The sequence below is a fragment of the Megalobrama amblycephala genome, linkage group LG3 (assembly GCF_018812025.1).
Source record: "Megalobrama amblycephala isolate DHTTF-2021 linkage group LG3, ASM1881202v1, whole genome shotgun sequence".
NCBI lineage: Eukaryota > Metazoa > Chordata > Actinopteri > Cypriniformes > Xenocyprididae > Megalobrama > Megalobrama amblycephala.
The window spans coordinates 251,614-276,234 of NC_063046.1; the positions used below are offsets into that span (position 1 = coordinate 251,614).

At 40.0% G+C, this 24,621-nt stretch overlaps 1 protein-coding gene across 2 annotated transcripts; it reads left to right on the forward strand.

Moving 5' to 3' along the window:
- Positions 1–1,478: 1,478 nt before the first annotated feature.
- Positions 1,479–23,448, forward strand: LOC125264202 (tripartite motif-containing protein 16-like). Of its 2 annotated transcripts, none has more exons than XM_048183409.1 (12): positions 1,479–1,640; positions 1,727–1,887; positions 5,442–5,608; positions 9,294–9,909; positions 11,672–11,737; positions 14,164–14,205; positions 20,813–20,958; positions 21,112–21,207; positions 21,312–21,536; positions 21,622–21,772; positions 21,876–21,935; positions 22,538–23,448. In XM_048183409.1, exons 4-12 carry the CDS (start codon positions 9,318–9,320, stop codon positions 23,077–23,079), a joined length of 1,920 nt encoding a protein of 639 aa, XP_048039366.1. In that variant the 5' UTR covers positions 1,479–1,640; positions 1,727–1,887; positions 5,442–5,608; positions 9,294–9,317; the 3' UTR covers positions 23,080–23,448. The 2 variants fall into 2 exon arrangements, with proteins under 2 accessions (XP_048039366.1, XP_048039365.1); XM_048183408.1 differs by having other exon boundaries at positions 1,825–1,887.
- The last annotated feature ends 1,173 nt before the right edge of the window (positions 23,449–24,621 follow it).

Here is a 24,621-nt window from a genome sequence, read left to right on the forward strand (position 1 = left end):
TTTACATCTGTTTCTGTTTACATATTCAAAAGTGAATATTTCCTTTAAAGGTGCCCTATAACCTTTTTTCACAAGATGTAATATAAGTCTAAGGTGTCCCTTGAAGTTTCAGCTTAAAATACCCCATCGATCTGCTGCACTGCCTTCCTCTTTCCAGTAGTCGTACCTTCTTTCTTATCTATCTATATGTCCAGCCTGGCCAACACTGACCAGCTAATTCTAACAATGACCAGGTAAGACCAGCCTGACCAGCTAACCAAAACCCCTCTAAAACCAGCTAAAACTAGCCTGACAAGCCTATCCTTGAATACATGTTGTTTTACTTTTATTTACGTTTCAGGTGCAGACAAAAATAACACATCACATTTCGACCCATTTTTAGCTCACATTGTATCCGAAAATTTCAGCCCCTGCGGTCAAATATTGTGATTCACTTTGTGAAGTAGGCTATATTAAATCAAGATCTCCGAGACTTTTGTGACCAAATCTTTTGAACAGATTCCTTTGAATCAATTGGTTTACAATAAATAAATAACATTGAATGATTCATTTGTGAATTTGTCTGATCTAGAAGAAAATGGCTGTAGCTAACATCAGAGTGATTCAATGATATGGACACATCAAGTTAAGTTAACAAAAACACATGAATTTGTCTCAGATTAAAGGGATAGTTCACCCAAAAATTAAAATGTGATGTTTATCTGCTTACCCCCAGGGCATCCAAGATGTAGGTGACTTTGTATTTATCATTTTTACCTCTAATACACCACTATGTCCAACTGCCCTCCACATCCGGTTAGTAAGGTCAAAAAACGCGTTCTGTTGACGGAACTGATGTCTTGCGCTTTGCTTTAATGAGTGCAAGAGATCACTTCCGTTATCACTGGTGCGTTCAGACCTCACTAACCAGATGGGGAGGGCAGTTGGACATAGTGGTGTTTTAGAGGTAAAAAATTATACTGTTCGGTTTCTCATACAAACGGATCGTTTTTTGTCTTAGGACATCAATGTGCCGTCATGAGCCGCAGGGTTTAATTTAGATTTGTCTGTGCATGTTTTTTTGACGCTTATAGATGGTCTTACCGTTTAAATGCATTATTTGAATGACAGACAGCAACGGTTGGAGTTAAAAATAATCATTTGTGTTCTACTGAAGAAACAAAGTCACCTACATCTTAGGTGCCCTGGGGGTAAGCAGATAAACATCAAATTTTCATTTTTGGGTGAACTATCCCTTTAAGTAGCCTCAGAGGCTTTTTGCTATGTTTCTCTGTGCGTTACAGTGAGGACTAGTGAAACTGCACAGCTTTCAGTTACAGGTTATACTGGATTAATGACATTGCTCATCAGTACCTACACCGACACATTTTCTATCATGAATGCCTATGAAAGACGATCGAGCCAATCAGAGTATGTATGGGGCGGGGTGACACATGCAGCGCCGCCCCCTTATGCAGGCTGCAGCCAGGTGTACATCTGTATTTTTAGGGAAATAAGCCCGCGGAATAATAACTGCAGACTTCCGGTGTAGAATCGTCTTGTACTTATATGAAATTGATTTCCTTCTGCGAGCTTAGCTGTATATGTACTTTTAATTAGAAGACGTATTCTGAATTCTAGGGGTGCCAAAACAAACACTGGTAAGTTGTTAATAAAACTGGGCTTCGTCATGATCACTGTTTTGTTTTTACAGTGAAGAAAATGTGTTCTACATTTTTAATTTCAGGAAATGAAGACGTGTTTTTAAGTAGGCTACTTAACCTTCAATCATACAAAAACACGTTTATACAACTACCACTTTCAAAAACGAGCCTTTCTTCTCAGGATTCGAGCGCAATTCGAAGCTGACCAGAAATTCATAAACATCTCGGAGAATTTTTTTTAAAGGTAAGTTAATATGTGTCTAATAATGACTTTACCTTCACTCTTATGATTCTGATTTTAAATATTTTTTTTAAGAAATCTTAGAACTGCTGAGTGAATGTTAAAGTTGTGTTAAATGATGGTAGCAGATATAGCCTAACGTTACCTGGTAGAAAGATCATATGATTCAAAAACAGAACTAAACTTCGGCGACATTTTATGCAAAACCATGGACTATAAATAAATAAAGAATAATAATGGGAACATTGATCTTAGAGTGAGTTTAATCATGTTCATGTCATAACCAAATGTGATGCACTGTTTGAATGCTGAATGGAGAATGACTGAGGAGAGATGAGTTTTTACTTACTTCACTTAAATATTCATTTGTAGGCAATAAGCTATTGAATGGCTTTAGAAGTCTTGGAATATAGTGCATGAAAACTGGTGCTTTACAATGTTTTTATGACTTTAGTGGGGCCTAAAAATAACACAGAATATGTACACATTGGCACAATATTGGACATCACTAAGAAGCTGGGGCACAAAAAACAACGTTGCATGCATCAGACTGATGCTGCCTGGGCAGGATTTTTTTTAAATCATGATAATCAAACATGGTTTTAATGGAAATTGGTCCCACTTTATATTAAGTGGCCTTAACTACTATGTACTTACATCAAAAAACAAGTACAATGTACTTATTGGGTTCATATTGAATTGCAAAACACTTTTGCAGCTTTTGGGGTGGGATACAGGTAAGGTTAGGGAAAGCTTTGCTGGTATGGGTAGGTTTAAGGGTAGGGTTAAGGTGTAAGGGATGGGTCAACAGTGTAATTATAAATGTAATTACAGAAATTAATTACAGATGTAATTACATGCAGGTGTTTTTAAAATATAAGTACAATGTAATAACATGTATGTACACAATAAGTACATTGTATTAAATGATTAATTTAAATGTAAGTACATAGTAGTTAAGGCCACTTAATATAAAGTGGGTCTTGGAAATTCAAGTTTAAACAAAAATACTAACTGTCAGGACATTTTATCGTGGTTTATTGTGAATCTCAAATCTGTAATAAATGTTTATCCTTAATTGGGTCAGTATCACCGTAGAGTGTCTTTCAACCCTCACAATACTCAAATTTTGGTTTTAATTTTCCATTTGCTTTATGTCTTGTCATAAATAGTAGACACTTAAGTACTGTAAAAAATTATATGGCTGAGCTCCCACACATATTTTTAGATAATTATGGGCCATTATTTATAGCATAAACCATAAGGCATGCCCACCCTGTCGTGGACATATAAATTACTGTTAAATAGGTTTTAAGTGCAATATTAAGATGCTGAAATGTATGACATCCCTTTCCTAAACAGTGTTATTTGTTTGCTTTCAAATTATAAATGCATAAAAGATTTTATGCAAATTTTGTGTTTTTAAAGAAACTCATTCAATTTGCACATGTATTTTTTCGTATTTTGAGAAAACTATGATATTTGGATGCAGTTTTTTTGTTTGCATGTTATTGCCCCCACACCTAACTACTGAACACACTGGATTATTTAGGTATGATATAATTATTATTTAAAATATAGTAGTCAACATTTAAAGTGGATCAAAACCTTCCATCAAAGTTGTCCTAAAACCTTCTTCTTATAGGACAACTTAGTTCTTAGGACAACTTTGATTAAGTATTTTGATCCACTTCAAATTGTGACTACTGTATTATTTTAAAATACCAAGATGACAGGGTGGATCAGCACATGAAGGGGTGGACACATAAAGCAGAACACACAAAGCAAAATGACAATGAAACATTTTTTCAACTTCTATTTATTCAACACCCCCACCACTTATTCATTTTAGTTTATTTTAATTTAATTCATATTGATTCAATACATCTTAAAGCTGCAGTCTGTAAAAATGTTTTGGTTAAGAAATATCCGAAATCAATTTTGAGCAGGTACATAACCAGCCAGTGTTCAAAACGATCTCCTTACCATAGCCCGATTCACCACAGTAAACTTGTAGTAATGTTTTATAATTTGAGAAGTACTGGTAGGTTTACATCGGAAATTCGAGCGTCCATCATTTGTCATTGCGTCATTATATCATGTCTGTATACATACAGGAGTTCCGGCTAGCAGGCTGTATTGCCTGTGTGTGGATGCAGGATTTCTTACAGCAGCTGGAATGTAATTAAACTTTATATGCCGGTTTGTAATCCAACAAGTTCAAAACGACAATCATCTATGACAACAGGTGCATTGATAGACAGCCCACATATACCACCGCAAAACTCCTCGCTGAGGAGCCGTGCTAATGCACAACCCACGTAAAGATGATAATTCCACAAATAACAGCAATTTCAGGGTTCAAACAGAGATGGCGACAAAGAGGGAAAACTCACGGACTGCACCTTTAACTAAAAACCTCATGTAAACGCCATATCCTGAACAGAGAGAAACACACTTCTGAAAAGAAATCTAGATATACATTCACAAACAATAACAAAAACACAAACAATAAATCATTTATAAATTACAAAATATTATCTACAGTAGATGTTCCTATAAATTACAATATTACATTTCTATAAATTGCAATATTAACTACAAATGAATGCTATGTCCACCCTGTCATGTGTATGTCCACCCAATCGAGTCTTAAGTGGCCGACAGGGCGGACATTTTGAGATTCAGTTAGCATATTAGCTCACAACAAACTGTGACTAGCTAAATAGCTAGTCTGGTTGTTGAAGAGAATTTGTTATATTTAAACCTAAATTTTTTAAAAACATTGTATTCTAATCACTTCCGGCATATTTTATGTCGACAGGGTGGATGTGTTATGCTTTGGCAAAAGAAGTATGCAAACTCAAACGAAGAAAATTTGTCCTATTTATCATAGAAGGGTGTTCGTGAGCGTCAAAGTGGCATTACGTTGTCAAAGTGCGGACTCAGAGGAAGACCGTGCGGGTTTAGATTGCCATTTTGGACAGGGCCAATGACTTACAAATGTCTGTTAAGTCTGTGAGACCGTACTGTAGGCTGTCCCATTTATCATTTTAGGTTTCAGAAGTGTGTTTGTGAGCTCCCCCTTTGTGATCGATATGTACCCTTGATGCACATTTTTCCCGAGCTCTGCAGCAGACTTCTTCACGTCAAAGCGCTGTTACGTCACGAAAGTGCAGACTTGAAGAAAAACTACAAGTGTTTAGGGAGCCATTTGGGACAGGGCCTGAGAAAAATGATCTCACAAGGGGATTATTTAGGGCTCCTTGCCACGAAAAATCTTGAAATTAGAGGGAACATTGCTACTAGTGTCATTTTAGTGGAACTAAAAAATAAAGCATGTTTATGAACAACTTTTGCAAAAGCCCCTTGTGCGCGTCATGCCTCCTCCATCTCAAACATCCAAGTGTGAGTTTCTGCAGGTTGGAGCAATGGGCGTGGATAAAGGTCTTTATAGTTTATCGTGAAAGCTGTCTGTCAGGGTGTGGGGAGAATTTTGAGAATGAGAATTTTGTCTTGCACTTCTGTAACAGAATCTGACTCTTTTTCACATGAAGGACTGCATTCAGTCTGTGGGGCTATGACGGGATGAATGAACGACTCGAACCCGAAGACTCGAGAGGCGAACTAATCATTTCTGTTTCCAAGACTGCCTATAGGGCTGTCACTGCCCAGATCAGACACTGATGATGGAATTGACGACTTGAACCTGAAGACACGAGAGGTAAACTAATCTTTCTGGTGGAACAAACGTGATAAATGTGAGGTGACAAATAAAAAGAATGACTCGGATCTGGAGGTGAGGTGAACTAACAGACTACACAGCCTGTAGAACCTGCTAAGCAATTAATTAATAATTTCTTACTCATAATTTGGCCAACATGGCTGCATTAGCCGATAGTTTATTTTTATTCCAAATGTGATCAATGTTTGAGTATATAAGAAGTATGTGTTTGGCAATTTAACAGCTATAGTGACTAGCAGCCTTGTCATCTGACCTGAATACTGCACGCTGATTTGCAAAAAAACTGATTTATCGGGTTGTGTACACAAACAACAACAAGAGTGCTTGTCGGTTTCTGCTGTAAATATATATATATAATAATGTAAATTTATAGTTCATATACACATAGCACATGTGTTCCCTGGGATCGAACCCACGATTACATGATTGCATATTGTTATTGCAATGTGCTGCCATTTGAGCTATGCGAAACCCAAAATATAACGCAGATTAGGGCTGCACGATTATGACAAAAATCATAATTGTCGATTATTCCCTTGAAATTTTAATTGCGATTATTAATGACGATTATCACAATTTACATTGAATGATGTTTTGAATAGCTTATATCATTGTTTGAACGAATAATCATGTTTTGCTTGGTCTGTTCAAAGTCACGCTGAATTTTCTCCTCAGCTTACGGTTGAGAGGTCCATCTATCACTCTTTTCCATGTTTGTAGAGTTAGTTTGTGGAGTAAATATATAGGCTGGTGTTGTCACAATACAGGAATTTCTAACTTTGATATCATATTATGATAAAAAAAAAAAAACAATTTATATACTGTCATATAGATATTTTTAATATTTTTTATTTATTATTAGTCAAATTTCTTCTGAAGATCACTTTATATGATAAAGCTTTTAAGCTTTTCTCATAAATAAACGTTGATCAGTTACCATTACAATTATCTCACAAATATTTTGCTAACTCAATGTATTTGTTTTTACAATGGGGTAATTTTGTTGCAATATATTACACACAGCACAAGGAAGCTTGATTTCAAATGGTAAATTGAATTTAAAAAAGACAAGTAAACAGTAATAAAATAAGAACAAATGAACAAATTACTAACTATAGCACAAATACAATAGAATAAAGATAGAAATTAAATAGACTGCTTTCTATTTTCAGGGAGGTCTAGTAATCAGGTAAGAAACTGAATAAAAAACAAAGTAATCAAATGTAAAATAACATTGGATAATCTTCATTGTAATTGTAATTAAATACAGATTAATCAATTAAAGTTACAGAAATGAATCAGTCAAAAGCAGTAAGTGATTTTCTGTTTGTCTGTTGATTAACAATAACATAGAGAGCAGCACGTTTATTCGGCTACTGTCCCTTTAAGACCTGACGAACGCACGGACACATCCTTCCTGAACTGTTTTACATTCATACTCACCAAGATGGGCATTGTGATATTGTTTCTCTGAGTGTATTTGACCATTAATAAACCGCGAAAAGGAGGTTATTTTGGCACTTGAATGTCAAAGGCGGCTTTATTATGTGTCTGAGCTGTGAATGAGAGGAGGCGCGTGCGTCTCAACTCGCTGTCAGAGAGGAGAGCAAGCTCGCGCAGCTGGTATCGGTGTATCGATATTGCAGAAAGGAGTATTGGTATCGTTTCAGATATTTCAGTATCGATACATATCGAAATATCAACATTTTTGACAACACTAGGCTGTGTACACGCAGGGCCGGGTCTGGGGGGGGGGGGCTAGGGGGGGCATTGCCCCCCCAGAATTTCCTTGTGCCCCCCCAGAAATGTGCAGCCAACAATAAAAATGAATAGGCATACATAAACATTAAAAACGTCTTATCTTATCGGCCACTTTATTCACAGAAAAAAAGTGAATATTATGCTTATAATGATATTTAATCTCACAAAAATGGACTTAAAATCCAAAAACATGCGAACTGGTAAGTAACGAACATTAATCAGAAAATACGTCAGTGTACACCTAATCTTCAAGCAAGTAGCCTAAAAAAATATCACGATGAGGATCACATCTGCATCAGCCGAACATATTTTCTGCATGCTGAAATAGCTGTCAGCGAACATTTCCTCAGTAATTTCGTTAACAATGAATAATTCGCACATTATGTCCAGGGGCGGCGTTAGGGGTGGGCTAAAGGGGCTGGAGCCCCGAATCTTTCAGGTTTGAGGTTTCTGTGATGTGTGTTTTAAAGAGAAGTGTGCACATTTACTCACACGATCAGCTGGTGATCTGTGTGATCAAAATAAAAGCACAAGGCTTTATCTTAGAAATTAGTACAAAAGTTTTGTAATTTCCCTGTTGTGTAAAGTAACTAATAAAAATTGTAATTTATTTTAGAGTGCATTCGTTACAATACTGTCATATGAATAATTATATAGGCCTAAAACATTATTATATTATTGTAATAATTGTTTGGCATCCTAAAATACAATGTAGACTGAGACTCTATATCACAACAAAAAAGATGTTTGAGCCTTCTTTCATTAACAGGTACAATGCTGTTTCTTTGGTCAATTTGCACTCTGTACATGGGTTGAAGCTCTCAGTTTTGAGCTTCCAGAGTGCACCAGATTGATGCATTTAACCTTAAAATATACAAAAATTTCTTCCGGGGGGGCATGCCCCCAGACCCCCCTAGATGAGTTACACCAAACATAGTTTTACTAATTCCAGTGGGAAATAATGTACATTTTATGAACTTTAATCAAGAATACTACAAAAAAGCTCCTTTCATGTCAGTAAATTAAAATGTCATTGGACAAATATAGATTTTGGCTAAGCCACGAAAGTTTACAATGTCTGGCTCCACCCCTGATTATGTCCATAAATAATTCACATAGCCTACTAAGCAATAGCCAGTACAAATTAGGCTATAGCCTATAATTTGTTAGCCACAAGACGATTCTTGATGAATCAAAAAAACAGTTACAATAAGTTAGCTATGAATATTAGCCTAGAAAATGCTGCCCTACCAAAATTTGTGATTGCCCCCCCAGTCCAGCAAACCTAGTACCGGGCCTGTGTACACGGCTTTTTAAAAATGGCGGGTCCTGGTGTTTCCCCATCAGCATACACCTATGTCACTGATAGCTTCTTTTATGCTGGGATAGACCTTTTACATTCTGAAGTAGTCGTGATTCGCCTCTCACAACGTAACATGCTCAAAACACGCAGAATAATGTAAGTGGATATTTTTCCTTGTAATCGCGCCTTTGGACGATTACGAAATCGTGGCATCCGTAATCGTAATCGCGATTAGAAATTCGATTAATTGTGCAGCCCTAACGCAGATAAAAGGGAACAATGCATTAAAATGAAAGTGTCCAGTTGTCAAGAGGGGCGCAACTTTAGCAAATGCTCCTATAGGTCATATTTCAGGGAAGTGACAAACGACCTATATAGGCGTATTGGTTGGAGAACATGTTGAGACTTTGGCCATTGATCTGATTATTAACAGATAAGTAGGTTGCATATAAAAAATAGATGGACAATGTATATCTGCCACCCCTGAATAAATTAAGATCATAAAATCACACGGGTACTAATATGGATGCATAGTTTTAGATCCGTTGTATTTTCAGCTCTTTGATGTTAGTTACATGTGTGTTCATTTTTGTCTTACAGCACTTTTTACCTTTAGGCCTTAAAATGGCAGAAATGCATAAAAGTCTGAATCTGGTCCTACTTGGAAAAGCAGGAGTTGGGAAAAGTGCAACTGGAAACACAATACTGGGACGAGAAGCTTTCAAATCAAAGAAAAGCGTTAATTCAGTCACACAAGATGTAGCTGCTGAATCTGGGACTGTCTGTGGACAACAGATCGTGGTTTATGACACACCTGGAATCCTTGACACAGAGCAGAATGAAAAGAAGATTCAGATGATAAATGAAAAAGTTTTGCAGAAATGTGAATCAGGTCCCTGTGTGTTTCTGCTGGTCATCAAAGTTGACAGATTCACAGAAGGAGATAGAAAAACTGTGGAGAATATCGAGAAGGTCTTGGGAGTAAGGCACATAGAGAAAACCTGGATTCTGTTCACTGGAGGAGATCGACTACTAGAGGATGACTCGACAATAGAAGAATTCTTCAGTGATAATGAACCCTTAAAGACACTCCTTCAGAAATATGATCAGAGATACTGTGTGTTCAACAACAACAACAAGAAGAGAGGTCCTAATGAACAAGATCAAGTTAAAATGCTGCTTACAGAAAAACTTGGAATAAACTGTGACACAAAGGGTGAGTCTTTTATACATAATATTCAGAGTTTTTAAAATCTATTATTTATTTATTATTTCTGTTGAAGACATGTAATCTCCCCTCTCACTGTCTTTGTTCAGAGTTCCAAATGCAGTTGCAAAGCTCAGCAAGACAGAATTACAGAGGGAAATAATATAAAGTTTGACTGAAGTTTGTCATTTTGGGGCAGAACATTTAGCAAGACCACCACTTATTGCAAGTGTCCCCGTGCCATTGTGTTAAGTACAACACTGATTATGCTAAATACATAATATACAAGACAACACAAATGAGGACTAATTAGAATATTTAGAATAGTTCAATAGAATAGAATTGTTGTTACACTATGTTAAATGTTTGTGAATGCAAAAATTAGTGTTGCATTTGTATGGAACTCACCCTAGGAAGTAAAATTAGCTCAAATGAAATATTTATAGAGAATTATAAAGAGTTGTTTAGATTACGACCGAGCAACTGAGTCGTCCAGCGTTTATTTGCTCGAGCCGTAATAGGCTCTTGTAGCAGATATAAATATCCAACAATCGTGAAAACACTGATTAGAGCACGGTAACTTTAAGATCGACACTTTAAGACATTCAATTTTACAAGCACATAATACGAGACACTTTCTTTTAAAAATCTACAAGAGACTTTATTCTAACACAAACTAATCTAACACAAACTAACAGTGCTTTTCCCTGGATGACCGATTGGCCACACACAAGGTAAGAAATAAAAATAATACTAAACATTTACACTTAATAAGTAAGGGTTGTAACATTTAATAACAATTATAACAAATAAAAAATAAATAAACAAGAAATTTAAACCACATTTCTCCATTGGATTACACATGATGTATAGTTTTAGCATCAATATCGTGATGTGCTCCTCTGCGAGACACTTGTAAATATTACTGCGTTTGTGACGCTTTATAATCTGCATTTGGGAACGCAACATTCGTCATGAGAATCGTTTATAGTTCTGTTGTTGTTTACAAAGACAAGTTTCAGTGTCACGTGATCCTTCAGAAATGCTGATTTTCTGCTCAAGAAACATTCACTATTTATTATCAATGTTAAAAAGCAGTTTTTGCTGCTTAACATTTTTGTGGAAACAATGATGCCATTCAAACATTTATGGTAAGATTTAGAAAAGAGAAAAAATAATATTTTAATTCATCATTTATTATAGTGAAGTAAAGTGAGTGAAGACAATTAAAATGTTACAAAATATTTCTCTTTAGTAAATTTCATATATTTGATAAATGCAAATAAATGCTGTTCTTTGAACTTTCTATTTTTCAAAGAATCCTGAAACTTTTTATTTATCACCATTTTCATAAAACATTAAGCAGCACGAGTGTTTTCAACATTGATAATAATCAAATGTTTCTTGAGCATCAAATCATTATATTAGACTGATTTCTGAAGGATCATGTGACTCTGAAGACTGGAGTAATGATGCTGAAAATTCAGCTTTGATCACAGGAATTGCTGTTTTTTTACTGTATTTTTGATCAAATAAATGCAGCCCTGCTGAGCGGAAGAGATTTTAATTATTATCATGATAATTAAATGCTGCTTTTTTTATTTTTACAGGACAATAGAATGTATTATTACAATATAAGATATAGTATATCTATTAATGTGATTTAAAATATATATATATGTTTTAAGTAAGTAGTGCCGGGGGCGTGGCCAGATTTTCCTGCTTTTTTATCTCTAGCTGATCACATGCCTGTTTATATCTTTTTATACAGAACAAGGAGCAACAAGCAAGCAGATGCATGTTTACCCTCCACCTCCACCTCTATTCCAATTGTGCCGTAAGTATACAACTTCTCAGAAATGCTCTTAAGAATAGTCTTAAGTTTTGACTTCAGTGTCAAAAAATTCTTAGTAAAGAGTAGAACTTTTCTAAGAGTAGGAGACTTTTATAAAGAAGCTAAAAGCAACCTTTAGTGAAGTATAAGACCGATCCTTAAGTGTTGTGAACTAAGGACTACAATGATGTCAACTCAAAATGGCCACCCTCAACCTCTGAATCAACCAATAGCGAGCCTGCAAGGGTGAAGTCACAGCAGCACAACACCAATCATTTAATGTTATTATAATAATACATTTTGGCTGCTATGTTTGGTGTAGTAAGTTTACACAATACTAAAGAGCTCAGAAGAATATCGCTGGAATGAAGGGTTATGACAGGGCAAGCGCTTTAGGACTGTGTTAATATTAGAAAAGCTTTCCAGCGCTGGAGCTAAGCAGGAAGGCCTGAAAACAGACACAGATGCTGCTTTGATTCCTTCTCATGTAAGTAACACTGTGTTTTGATTGTCCTGAGCTGCTGTTCTGTTGGAGATTAACAACAAACTCTTGTTTGTATTTACTCTTGTGTACTGTACGTTAATTTTTTTTGTGCTTCCGTCATTTGTTCATCTGTGCTTTATTTTTCGTGAAGCATTTTGTTGCGTGTCAGTTGTGATAAACAGACATCCACTCTCGTATTGTTTGTGTAACAGTGGCCAGATAGTGAGAGTTGAGCAGTTAAACTACAGCACACTGACGCTCGCTAGAGAATGAGCTGTTTAGCGTCATCGACAGCTGTACTAACAAAATGGAATAAAATGGAAAACGGAAAATGTGTTTCCGTTCACAAATTCAACAGGAAACTCCCTCGCTGCCAGCAGAACTCCGAGTGTTGCCTGGAAACTCGGAGCACTGTCCGATGTCCTCACGGTGTCCTCGCGGTGTCCTCGTTCATCAGCAGATAGATTTATAGTGTCTGTGCAGCACTGCCTTGTGTGTTCACTGGGTTAGATCATGCTAACAGAGTATCTTATCAGAACGCATGAGCTGCGCTGTCCACTTGAGCTCTCAAAGTAGGGAGAAATTCTAGAAACGCTCACATTATAAATGAGTTATTCTGCTTGAGATTTGAAAACAACTAAACGCACAAATCTATGTGTTTAATATACAGTTCACCAGCTCACACTGTCATACGCCTTCTTCCTTCTCTCCCTTAGATCCTCGACTTCCCTTTTCCCCTAGACATCCGATTGGCAAGAAAATAAAACAAACTAAACACATTTACACTTAATAAGTAAGGGTTTTAACATATAATACCAATTATAATACATATCGTTTTAGCATCAATATCGTGATGTGCTCCTCTGCGAGACACTTGTAAATATTACTGCGTTTGTGACGCTTTATAATCTGCATTTGGGAACGCAACATTCGTCATCAGAGTCGTTTATAATTCTGTTGTTGTTTACAGAGACAAGTTTCAGTGTCACGTGATCCTTCAGAAATGCTGATTTTCTGCTCAAGAAACATTCACTATTTATTATCAATGTTAAAAAGCAGTTTTTGCTGCTTAACATTTTTGTGGAAACAATGATGCCATTCAAACATTAATGGTAAGATTTAGAAAAGAGGGAAAAAATAATATTTTAATTCATCATGTATTATAGTGAAGAAAAGTGAGTGAAGACAATTAAAATGTTACAAAATATTTCTCTTTAGTAAATTTCATATATTTGATGAACGCAAATAAATGCTGTTCATTGAACTTTCTATTTTTCAAAGAATCCTGAAAAATAAAAACTATCATCATTTCCACAAAACATATTAAGCAGCACGAATGTTTTCAACATTGATAATAATCATAAATGTTTCTTGATCATCAAATCATCATATTAGAATGATTTCTGAAGGATCATGTGACTCTGAAGACTGGAGTAATGATGCTGAAAATTCAGCTTTGATCACAGGAATAAATTACATTTTACAATATATTAAAATAGAAAACATGTTTTTAATTTGTAACTATTTCACAATATTGCTGTTTTTTTACTGTATTTTTGATCAAATAAATGCAGCCCTGGTGAGCGGAAGAGATTTATTTTGAAATCATTCATAATTGTTTACAAACTTTTGGCAGGTACTTTAACAATTTTATTATTACTTTTATTATATTATGTTATGTAATATGTTAATTATTATAATGATTATTAAATGCTGCTTTTTTTATTTTTACAGGACAATAGAATGTATTATTACAATATAAGATATAGTATATATATTAATGTGATTTAAAAAAAAAAAAATAAATATATATATATATATATATATATATATATATATATATATATATATATATTTAAAGTAAGTAGTGCCGGGGGCGTGACCGGATTTTCCTGCTTTTTTTATCTCTAGCTGATCACATGCCGGTTTATATCTTTTTATACAGAACAAGCTGCTCCTGTACAACGTCCCAGAAGCACTGACTCAGGTGAGGAGTTTGCGATGAAAATACAGGTCCTTCTCAAAAAATTTGCATATTGTGATAAAAGTTCATTATTTTCCATAATGTAATGATAAAAATTAAACTTTCATATATTTTAGATTCATTGCACACCAACTGAAATATTTCAGGTCTTTTATTGTTTTAATACTGATGATTTTGGCATACAGCTCATGAAAACGTCTCGGTTACAGATGTAACCCTCGTTCCCTGAAGGAGGGAACGGAGACGTACGTCAGTAGTGACCGACGAATTGGGATATCGCTTAGAGAGCCCTATCAGCTTCGTGTGAACTAAAACAAGCCAATGGAATTGGCGTGCGATATTTGCATAATGCGCACCGCCCCCGACAGGTGTATATAAATAGGAAGCGGATGCAATCGCACTCTGTTTTTCGCTGAGGAGACAACTGGTGTCCGCACTACAGCGAGGGTACAGAAACTGTGGCGACGGGACGTACGTCTCCGTTCCCTCCTTCAGGGAACGAGGGTTACATCTGTAACCGAGACGTTCCCTTTCAGTCGGTCACGTTCGACGTACGTCAGTAGTGACCGACGAATTGGGATCCCAACTAAAGTGCCACAGTTACGAAACCCCTTCCAGTGCCCAGCGCAAGCTCGGCTACCCATAGCACCAGCTGGAACGGTGAAGGGGGCGAGCTTACGCCGAGAGAGTTTACTGCTGTCTTACCGAATACCCACTAAGTAAACTAGACTACACTGGGGAAGCGAACCCGTAAGGGACGCTGCGGAGGCCACTACCTACCCAACGGGGGAGGAGTTTACGTGGAGAATACACATATGGACTGGCCCGGGGGGCAGTACGCATATGGGGTCCCTGGGATGGCTCCACCTGGTAGGGGGAGACTCATCTGACAGGTGACAGCAGAGCTGGCTCTGCTAAGGGAAAGACACGGGCTCGCCGTAGGGAGTTTAGACCCGTGGACAATTACACATATGGGACCGCTCACGTAGAGGGGTCACGACATATGGGCCCCAGCCAACAGACAGCGTCAGCGACGGATGTAGGCCTGGCATCAGACACTCCGCAATGTCCGAGCCGAAGGGGGAGGCGGAGGAACTCGACAGGGTTCGCCAAGCGGGGAACACGACTGGAGCGAAAAGTATGCATGTATCCGGCCCAGGGGGCGGGAATGGCATTGCAAGCCGACACTTAGAGCGGGTACAACACGTCTACCGACTAGTAGATGCGAGTACACGTGAAGATACCGGCTCTACACGTAGGCTATAAAACCTAGCGAACGTGTTAGGTGTCGCCCAGCCCGCAGCTCTACAGATATCTGTCAGCGAGGCGCCATGAGCCAGCGCCCAGGAAGAGGCCACCCCTCTGGTGGAGTGGGCTCTCAACCCGAGCGGGCAAGGCACGCCTTGGGATTCATACGCCAAGGCGATGGCCTCCACTATCCAGTGGGCCATCCTCTGCTTGGAGACGGCCTTCCCCTTCTGCTGGCCTCCGTAACAGACAAAGAGCTGATCTGAGGTCCTGAAGCTTCGCGTTCTGTCCACGTACACACGCAGAGCGCGGACGGGACAGAGCAAAGCCAGGGCTGGGTCTGCCTCCTCCGAGGGCAGCGCTTGCAGGTTCACTACCTGATCTCTGAAGGGAGTGGTAGGAACCTTGGGCACGTATCCAGGCCGGGGTCTCAGGATGACGTGAGAATCACCGGGCCCGAACTCTAGGCACGCTTCGTCGACCGAAAACGCATGCAGGTCCCCTACCCTCTTCAGGGAAGCCAATGCGACCAGAAGGACAGTTTTTAGGGACATAACCTTCAGGTCGACTGATCGCAAAGGCTCAAAGGGATGACCCCGGAGAGCTGTGAGAACCAGGGTCAGATCCCAAGAGGGTACGGAGGAAGGGCGAGGAGGATTCAGTCTCCTTGCCCCCTCAGGAACCTGACGATCAGATCGTGTTTCCCCAGGGACTTACCCTCAACTGCGTGGTGATGTGCAGCGATAGCGGCAACATACACCTTCAGGGTGGAGGGAGACAGCCTTCGCTCCAACCCTTCTTGCAGGAAGGAAAGCACAGATCTGACCGAGCATGATCGGGGGTCCTCTCGGCGAGAGGCGCACCATTCGACGAACAGGTTCCACTTCAGCGCGTAGAGACTCCTAGTGGAAGGAGCTCTAGCGGAAGTGATGGTGTCTACGACCGCTTGCGGGAGATCACTCAGAACCTCCGCATCCCGTCCAGGGACCACACGTGGAGGTTCCACAGATCGGGACGCGGGTGCCACAGGGTGCCCCGTCTCTGAGTCAGGAGGTCCTTCCTCAGAGGAATCGGCCAGGGAGGGGCTGTCGCGAGGAGAATGAGGTCCGAGACTTCCTTTTGCGTTTGCCACCTGGCTTGGCTGAGACGGGCTGGGCACCACGTCCGCGACCGGCACCCTGCTGCTTGGCTGGTGTAGGCTGCTGCTTTGCCAAACCAGCAGGGGCGGAGGACGACGCAGGCGGGCGCCCTCGGCGACGAGCGGGCTGAGGCTGAGCCACGGGCGGGTGGGTGGAGGCAGCAGCGGACCGCCGTGGCATGACGTGTTTGATAGCCTCAGCCTGCTTCTGTGCAGCGGAGAACTGTTGGGCGAAGCTCTCCACCGCGTCGCCGAAGAGGCCGACCGGGGACACGGGGGAATTCAGGAACCGCTGCTTGTCGGTTTCCCGCATGTCCGCCAAGGTCAGCCAGAGATGGCGTTTCTGGACTACCAGGGTAGACATCGCATGACCAACAGCGCGTGCTGTCACCTTCGTCGCCCGGAGGGCAAGGTCGGTGGCAGCGCGCAGCTCCCCAAGCAGTTGTTGGTCAGGCCCTTCCTGGGGCATCTCCGACAGCGCTTTTGCCTGGTAAACCTGCAAAAGGGCCATCGCGTGCAGGGCTGAGGCAGCCTGCCCACAGGCGCTGTAAGCCTTCTCAGTCAGACCGGCTGAGAACTTACAGGCCCGGGACGGGAGACGCGGCTCACCACGCCAGCCAGTGGCCGTTGGACACAGCTGCATCGCAACGGACCGCTCGACTGGCGGGATCCTCGCATACCCCCTGGCTTCCCCGCCGTCCAGGGAGGTGAAGGCGGACGAGGGACCGGGCCTTGCACGAGCACTATACGGTGTTTGCCAAGACCTGGTCACCTCATCGTGCACTTCCGGGAAGAATGCCCCCCCCCCAAGTACCAATCATCCAGCCGAGATGGGCCGGGACAGGGTGGAAGGTTCCACTCGAGCCCGACACACAAGGCGGCCCGGGAAAGCACAGCCGTCAACTCGGGATCCGACTCGGCCACCGCTACCGTCCCGGAGGGCGGCAGCGCGTCCGGATCTTCCTCCCCGAGGACCCTGGCTCACCTTTCGATGCAGAGATCGACATCCGGTCCGCCGCAGGCGCACCAAAGGTAACGGCTGGACAGTCCGTAGAGGGCCCAGCGGAAACCAACGGCGGCACGACGGGTTGCGGTGCTGATGAGGCGGCAGGGGCCCGCGGAGCGTTTCCGCTCGGCGGGGAAGCCCTGACCGTAATCCTCAGGTCACCCTTCCTATACACCGCCGAACCGTCATTCCGGCCCGGGCCGGAAAATCGGTCGAACGGGGCATAGGAGAGGGGACCCCCGCTTCCTGAGACCTCAGGAAGGAGAGTCTAGACCTCAGCAACGCGATAGTCATATTCCCGCAATGGGAACATGAACCATCCACAAAAGCTGCTTCAGCGTGCTGAACGCCCAAACACGAGATGCAGCGATTGTGCCCATCAGCAGGGACCAGGGAACGACCGCACCCAGTAACGCACAGACGAAATGACATACTGTCAGGGTTCGTCTGTAAAGCTCTTTTAGAAGGGGAAAGATCAGCTCACTTGTGCTGAAGCACACAGGGAGTGACGCGATGTGCTCAGGTACACCACTCCCTGAACAAACCGAGGAACCGGCCCAAATCGCAACACGCACACACACTTTTAGAGTGTTGCTGTTACAACAGCAGTTGAGAGCTTATAGCTCGGCTCCTCGGAAGCTCGCGACCTCGCTGGAGTGCCTTCACTACCAACACGAACAGCTCGCTGTTTAATCCTCTTCTGAGGCAGTTTTAGTTTCAGTTTTACTGAAGTCTGAAGCAGGACACCAGTGTATGGCTCCGAAGCGAAAGACAGAGTGCGATTGCATCCGCTTCCTATTTATATACACCTGTCGGGGGCGGTGCGCATTATGCAAATATCGCACGCCAATTCCATTGGCTTGTTTTAGTTCACACGAAGCTGATAGGGCTCTCTAAGCGATATCCCAATTTGTCGGTCACTACTGACGTACGTCGAACGTGACCGACTGAAAGGGAACCCAAAATTCCTATCTCAAAAAATTAGCATATCATGAAAAGGTTCTCTAAACGAGCTATTAACCTAATCATCTGAATCAACTAATTAACTCTAAACACCTGCAAAAGATTCCTGAGGCTTTTAAAAACTCCCAGCCTGGTTCATTACTCAAAACCGCAATCATGGGTAAGACTGCTGACCAGAAGGCCATCATTGACACCCTCAAGCGAGAGGGTAAGACACAGAAAGAAATTTCTGAACGAATAGGCTGTTCCCAGAGTGCTGTATCAAGGCACCTCAGTGGGAAGTCTGTGGGAAGGAAAAAGTGTGGCAAAAAACGCTGCACAACGAGAAGAGGTGACCGGACCTGAGGAAGATTGTGGAGAAGGACCGATTCCAGACCTTGGGGGACCTGCGGAAGCAGTGGACTGAGTCTGGAGTACAAACATCCAGAGCCACCGTGCACAGGCGTGTGCAGGAAATGGGCTACAGGTGCCGCATTCCCCAGGTCAAGCCACTTTTGAACCAGAAACAGCGGCAGAAGCGCCTGACCTGGGCTACAGAGAAGCAGCACTGAACTGTTGCTCAGTGGTCCAAAGTACTTCGGAAATCAAGGTGCCAGAGTCTGGAGGAAGACTGGGGAGAAGGAAATGCCAAAATGCCTGAAGTCCAGTGTCAAGTACCCACAGTCAGTGATGGTCTGGGGTGCCATGTCAGCTGCTGGTGTTGGTCCACTGTGTTTTATCAAGGGCAGGGTCAATGCAGCTAGCTATCAGGAGATTTTGGAGCACTTCATGCTTCCATCTGCAGAAAAGCTTTATGGAGATGAAGATTTCGTTTTTCAGCACGACCTGGCACCTGCTCACAGTGCCAAAACCACTGGTAAATGGTTTACTGACCATGGTATTACTGTGCTCAATTGGCCTGCCAACTCTCCTGACCTGAACCCCATAGAGAATCTGTGGGATATTGTGAAGAGAAAGTTGAGAGACGCAAGACCCAACACTCTGGATGAGCTTAAGGCCACTATCGAAGCATCCTGGGCCTCCATAACACCTCAGCAGTGCCACAGGCTGATTGCCTCCATGCCACGCCGCATTGAAGCAGTCATTTCTGCAAAAGGATTCCCAACCAAGTATTGAGTGCATAACTGAACATAATTATTTGAAGGTTGACTTTGTATTAAAAACACTTTTCTTTTATTGGTCGGATGAAATATGCTAATTTTTTTAGATAGGAATTTTGGGTTTTCATGAGCTGTGTGCCAAAATCATCAGTATTAAAACAATAAAAGACCTGAAATATTTCAGTTGGTGTGCAATGAATCTAAAATATATGAAAGTTTAATTTTTATCATTACATTATGGAAAATAATGAACTTTTATCACAATATGCTAATTTTTTGAGAAGGACCTGTAGGTGTTTATTTATCCAATCCTGGATCACATGCTGTTCTCATTGTGTTCAGAGTAGATGACTGATTCATTGAACAGCGGATTTTTCAGATGATTGTAGAAGTGATAAAATACTCCATCATTCTCTTCACTCATGGAGATCTGCTAGAAAGTTTGACATTTGAACTCTTAATACAAATCTCACTAACACAATGTAGTCCATTTCATTCATAGTCAGCAGTTTTGCTCGTGATGATGGAGCGACTTGTAGTAGAACAGAACGATCGGCCGCCTAGTTTGCATAGAAATGGCACTGCGAAACGCTGAGGGTCTTTTTCACTGTTACAATGTAAAGCTGGTTTAACATCATGCTTGCACGCTCAGAAAATGAAACACAAGAACTACAGCTGACTTAAAGCCACAGCCTGAAATCAACTGAAGATAAAAGTTGACAATAAATCTCTGAAGATCTCGGCAGATCTTGCTTTTCTTTGATCTTTATCTAACATTAATTCAATGCCATTATCTTTTTTTTTTTTTTGATAAAATGTCAACATTTTTTCAACATTAATTGCATGTGCAAATGTGATGTTGATTCAGTGTGGTTAACATTGAAGCAATAACATTGATTTTTACATTGTTTCGATGGTTGCTTACTATCTGGGTTATTTCTTTTATTCACTGATTGTCAAATTTGTCTTGACATTCTAATGTTAAGCTCTTACATTTTAGTTTGCCTTCAGTGTTTCTGTGTGTGTTTTTTAACAAATATATATACTGCTTGCTATTAGATCTTCTCCTCTCACTTTTGGGAAACAAACGGTGACTACAGCATTTAAAGAACTTTAACAATTTAAAATTATTTTCAAATGTGTATGTGGTTTTAGGTAGGAATGTGGTGTGCCCTCGACATGGTAAAATGCGGAAAATTTTCTGCCGTACCGACCAGCAGTGTATCTGTATTCTGTGTTTGATGGATGAACACAGAAATCATGACACTGTATCAACTGCAGCAGCGAGGACTGAGAAACAGGTACTGCTTCATACTGGATCTCAATGACAGTTCATGTTGTTCCTCTCCACTTTCATTATGTGCTTTTCTCTCAATCAGGAAAACTGATGTGATTAAATATGTTCACTCTTGTGTAGCATTTCTCAGATTTATTAATATTTCTGTTTTCTGCAGAGTCATTTTGAGGAGAAACAGAGGAACATCCAGCAGAGAATCCAGCAGAGAGAGAAAGATCTTCAGCAGCTGAGAGAGGCTGTGGCGTCTCATAAGGTGAGTTTGGAGAAGAAGTTTGAGTCTCAGTTTGGACTTTCCTCCAGTGCTGGAGCTCTTCTAGTCCCACTGAAGCCACTGTGTGATTGTGATGTGTGTAACAGCGCTCTGCACAGACCGCAGTGGAGGACAGTGAGAGGATCTTCACTGAGCTCATCCGCTCCATTGAGAGACGTCGCTCTGAGGTGATTCAGCTGATCAGAGATCAGGAACGAGCTGCAGTGAGTCGAGCTGAAGAACGACTGGAGCAGGAGATCAATGATCTGAGGAGGAGAGACGCTGAGATGAAGCAGCTTTCACAAACACAGGATCATGTTCATTTCCTCCAGGTAACACAGATCTTCTCAAACACTGAGGACTTTAACAAGCTTCTGGAATTACAGGGAGTTTGTGTTTTTGTTTTTGTGTCTGTAGAGTTTGTCGTCTGTCTCTCTCTCTGGATCTACAGATGGCTTCACTGTCAGTTCTCATCTGTCCTTTGATGAAGTAGTGAAATCTGTCTCTCAGCTCAGAGACACACTGCAGCAGTTCTGCAGCGAGGAGACAGAAAAGATATCTGGAAGAGGTGAATAACTCATTATTTTTAGAAATGAGTTCAGCTCCATTCATTAAATATTGTTTAATTTGTTCATGAGAATTAAACTGCAGATGTGTTTTGTTTTCTGTAGTGAAAACTGTCCAGGTCATTCAGACTCCTGAATATCAGACCAGAGAGGAGTTTCTACAGTGTGAGTTAACTCAAAAACACACACAAGTCTAAAATCCAGTCTAGTGGGAGAGTTTGACTCTTTTGACTGTGTGAAAATAAATGGTATTATTCAGTTCAAGAATTGTTTTTACTCTATTTAAAATACATGATCTGCAACAAACTAAATGAAAATTATAAACAGATGCTTTATAGTTTATAGCTGTATCTGTGACACATCAGTGAAGTCACTTTACAGTATTGAAAAACACATTTGGTCACTGGGAAATGTAAAGTTTTGTAAGTGCAGACATTCTGATATTAAACTTTAAATTCTTAAAGGGAATTTCTTTCTTTAGATGAACACAAAGGAAGATATTTTGAGAGCGGTCTTAGTGTTTTAGTCCATACAATGAAAGTCAATGTTTAACCCCAATGCTCTTCATAATAAGCACTTTTATGTTCCACAAATGAAAGAAAGTTATAATTTGACAGCATGAAGATGAGGAAATGACAGAATTTACAGTTTGGGGTGAACTATTTCATTAATAGAGCAACAAAGAGATCTCATGCAATATTTTTACCTAAAAATATTAAATTTGATGGAATATTTGTTGTAATTTTCATTTTTATATTAATCATCAGATTCCCGTCCGTTGACTCTGGACCCAAACTCAGTGAATTATTGGCTCCGTCTATCTGAGGGAAACACAGAGATCGCTTTCGCTGATACATATCAGCTGTATCCTGATCATCCAGACAGATTTGATTGTTGGACGCTGGCGTTGTGTAGAGAGAGTCTGACTGGACGCTGTTACTGGGAGGTGGAGTGGAGTGGAGATGGGACATCAGGAGCAGATATAGCAGTGGCATATAAGAGCGTCAGGAGGAAGGGACTAGGTCCTGAGATTGATGCTGGACGTAATGATCAGTCCTGGAGATTGTACTGCACTCCCTCTAGTTGCTCATTTTTTCACAATAACATTGAGACTGAACTCTCTGTAGTCAATGTCTCCAGTAGAATAGGAGTGTATGTGGATCACAGCGCAGGGATTTTGTCCTTCTACAGCGTCTCAGACACAATGAGCCTCATCCACAGAGTCCAGACCACATTTACTCAGCCGCTCTATGCCATGCTTGGACTATATTATAAGACAAGGATGAAACTGTGTCAAATGACCAAGTAAATCAGATATTCTATGCATTATTATGTTTTTTAAAACATGATTAAACAGTACTAGTAAGAAATCATGGGGCTTATTTTGTCATCAAAATTCCACCAGTGTATGTGTGATAATCACAGATATAATACGAGTAAGATTTCTCATTAAATGAGTATAAACATGGCTGTATAAGAGATAATGAATGTTTAAAAAAAAATGTGTGGAAATTTATCATTTTGTTTTGATTTTTTTTTTGTTTGAAATTTGATTAAACTTTGGATTGACTGTAAGAAGTAGCTTACAGATCACCCAGTGGTGTATAAAGTACTCGAAAAGCATACTTGAGTAAAAGTATAGATATCTTACCAGAAAATGACTTTGGTAGAAGTTAAAGTTGCTGTTTAGAATGTTACTTGAGTAAAAGTTTTAAAGTATGTGATATTTTTTGTACTTAAGTATGAAAAGTATTTTTTTTTAATATATATTAAACGTACTTAAGTATTGAAAGTAAAAGTACAAGTAAATGTAAAATACAAAAGGAGCAAAAAAAATTATTAAAAATTGTTCTATACAGTTTGAGCAGCAAGATTGTGTTCAGTTAACTCTCTTACATTTTGTTTCTTTAAATTAAAAAAATAGCTAAATGTGTATTGTAATTTTTATACATAAAAAATACTAATAATATACATTGATCGTTCATGTTAATTTATAGTGCATTATAACTAATGTAAGAGACAACTTTAAAATGTTAAAATGTAAATGTTGAAATTAAAAATGAAAAATACTTTTATTAACCTTGTTTAATATTACAAATGTAGGCTACTCTTATTGTAAAATGTTACTATTTCATATAAATCCAAACTCATGCTTAAAAATTACCATCTTCTTAACACACAAAGGCATAGCATGGGTCTATTATATGTATACTTTCACACATTATTTGGCTCTATTTTAGAAAAATTGATTATTATCTAATCAAAATATGTTACAGTGCCGATAAAAAACGAAATTGAATAGGCTACATTTCTGATTTGTTATGCTTCTGTCGCTGTATGATGAGAATACAGTTTAAATATGCAACTTCGCCGGATAATGAATGCATAACAGCGAACAAATAGATATAAACTAATGCAAATGAATGGTAACAATCGTGGCATACAGTTGTTGTTTTTTTTTTTTTTTCACATTGTTTTAACCGCTTGAGGTACTACTAATGTTAGCGTCCTCTCAGCCTTGACGGCAAACATACTGTTCTCCACTAATGCAGCATCTAGTCAACAAACTAATTACTTTATAGTTATATGAAAACATGTACTGTGGTGTACTGTACACTGTATAACATACCGTTGTGTTGTCCGTTTTAAATCCTTTTTGAAGTGACCCACTCTGTGCAGCGCGCAGCCTCACATCACGTGTCAAAACAAATTCTACAAAGTGATAGTTTTTATTTCGCCTCTAGAGGCCGCTCTAGTAATGTCTCGTAATGACAGCGCACTCTTCTCAGCCGCTCCAGCAACGGACGCAACCCGGAAAATGAAATCAACTGCGGTTGTGCGAGCACTTGTT

Coding starts and splice junctions, on each gene's coding strand:
- LOC125264202 (XM_048183409.1), top strand. CDS start 9,318: ATGGCAGAAATGCATAAAAGTCTGAATCTGGTCCTACTTGGAAAAGCA. Junction 11,738..14,163: donor ACCTCTATTCCAATTGTGCC/GTAAGTATACAA, acceptor CTTTTTATACAG/AACAAGCTGCTCCTGTACAA. Junction 21,208..21,311: donor AGGCTGTGGCGTCTCATAAG/GTGAGTTTGGAG, acceptor TGTGTGTAACAG/CGCTCTGCACAGACCGCAGT.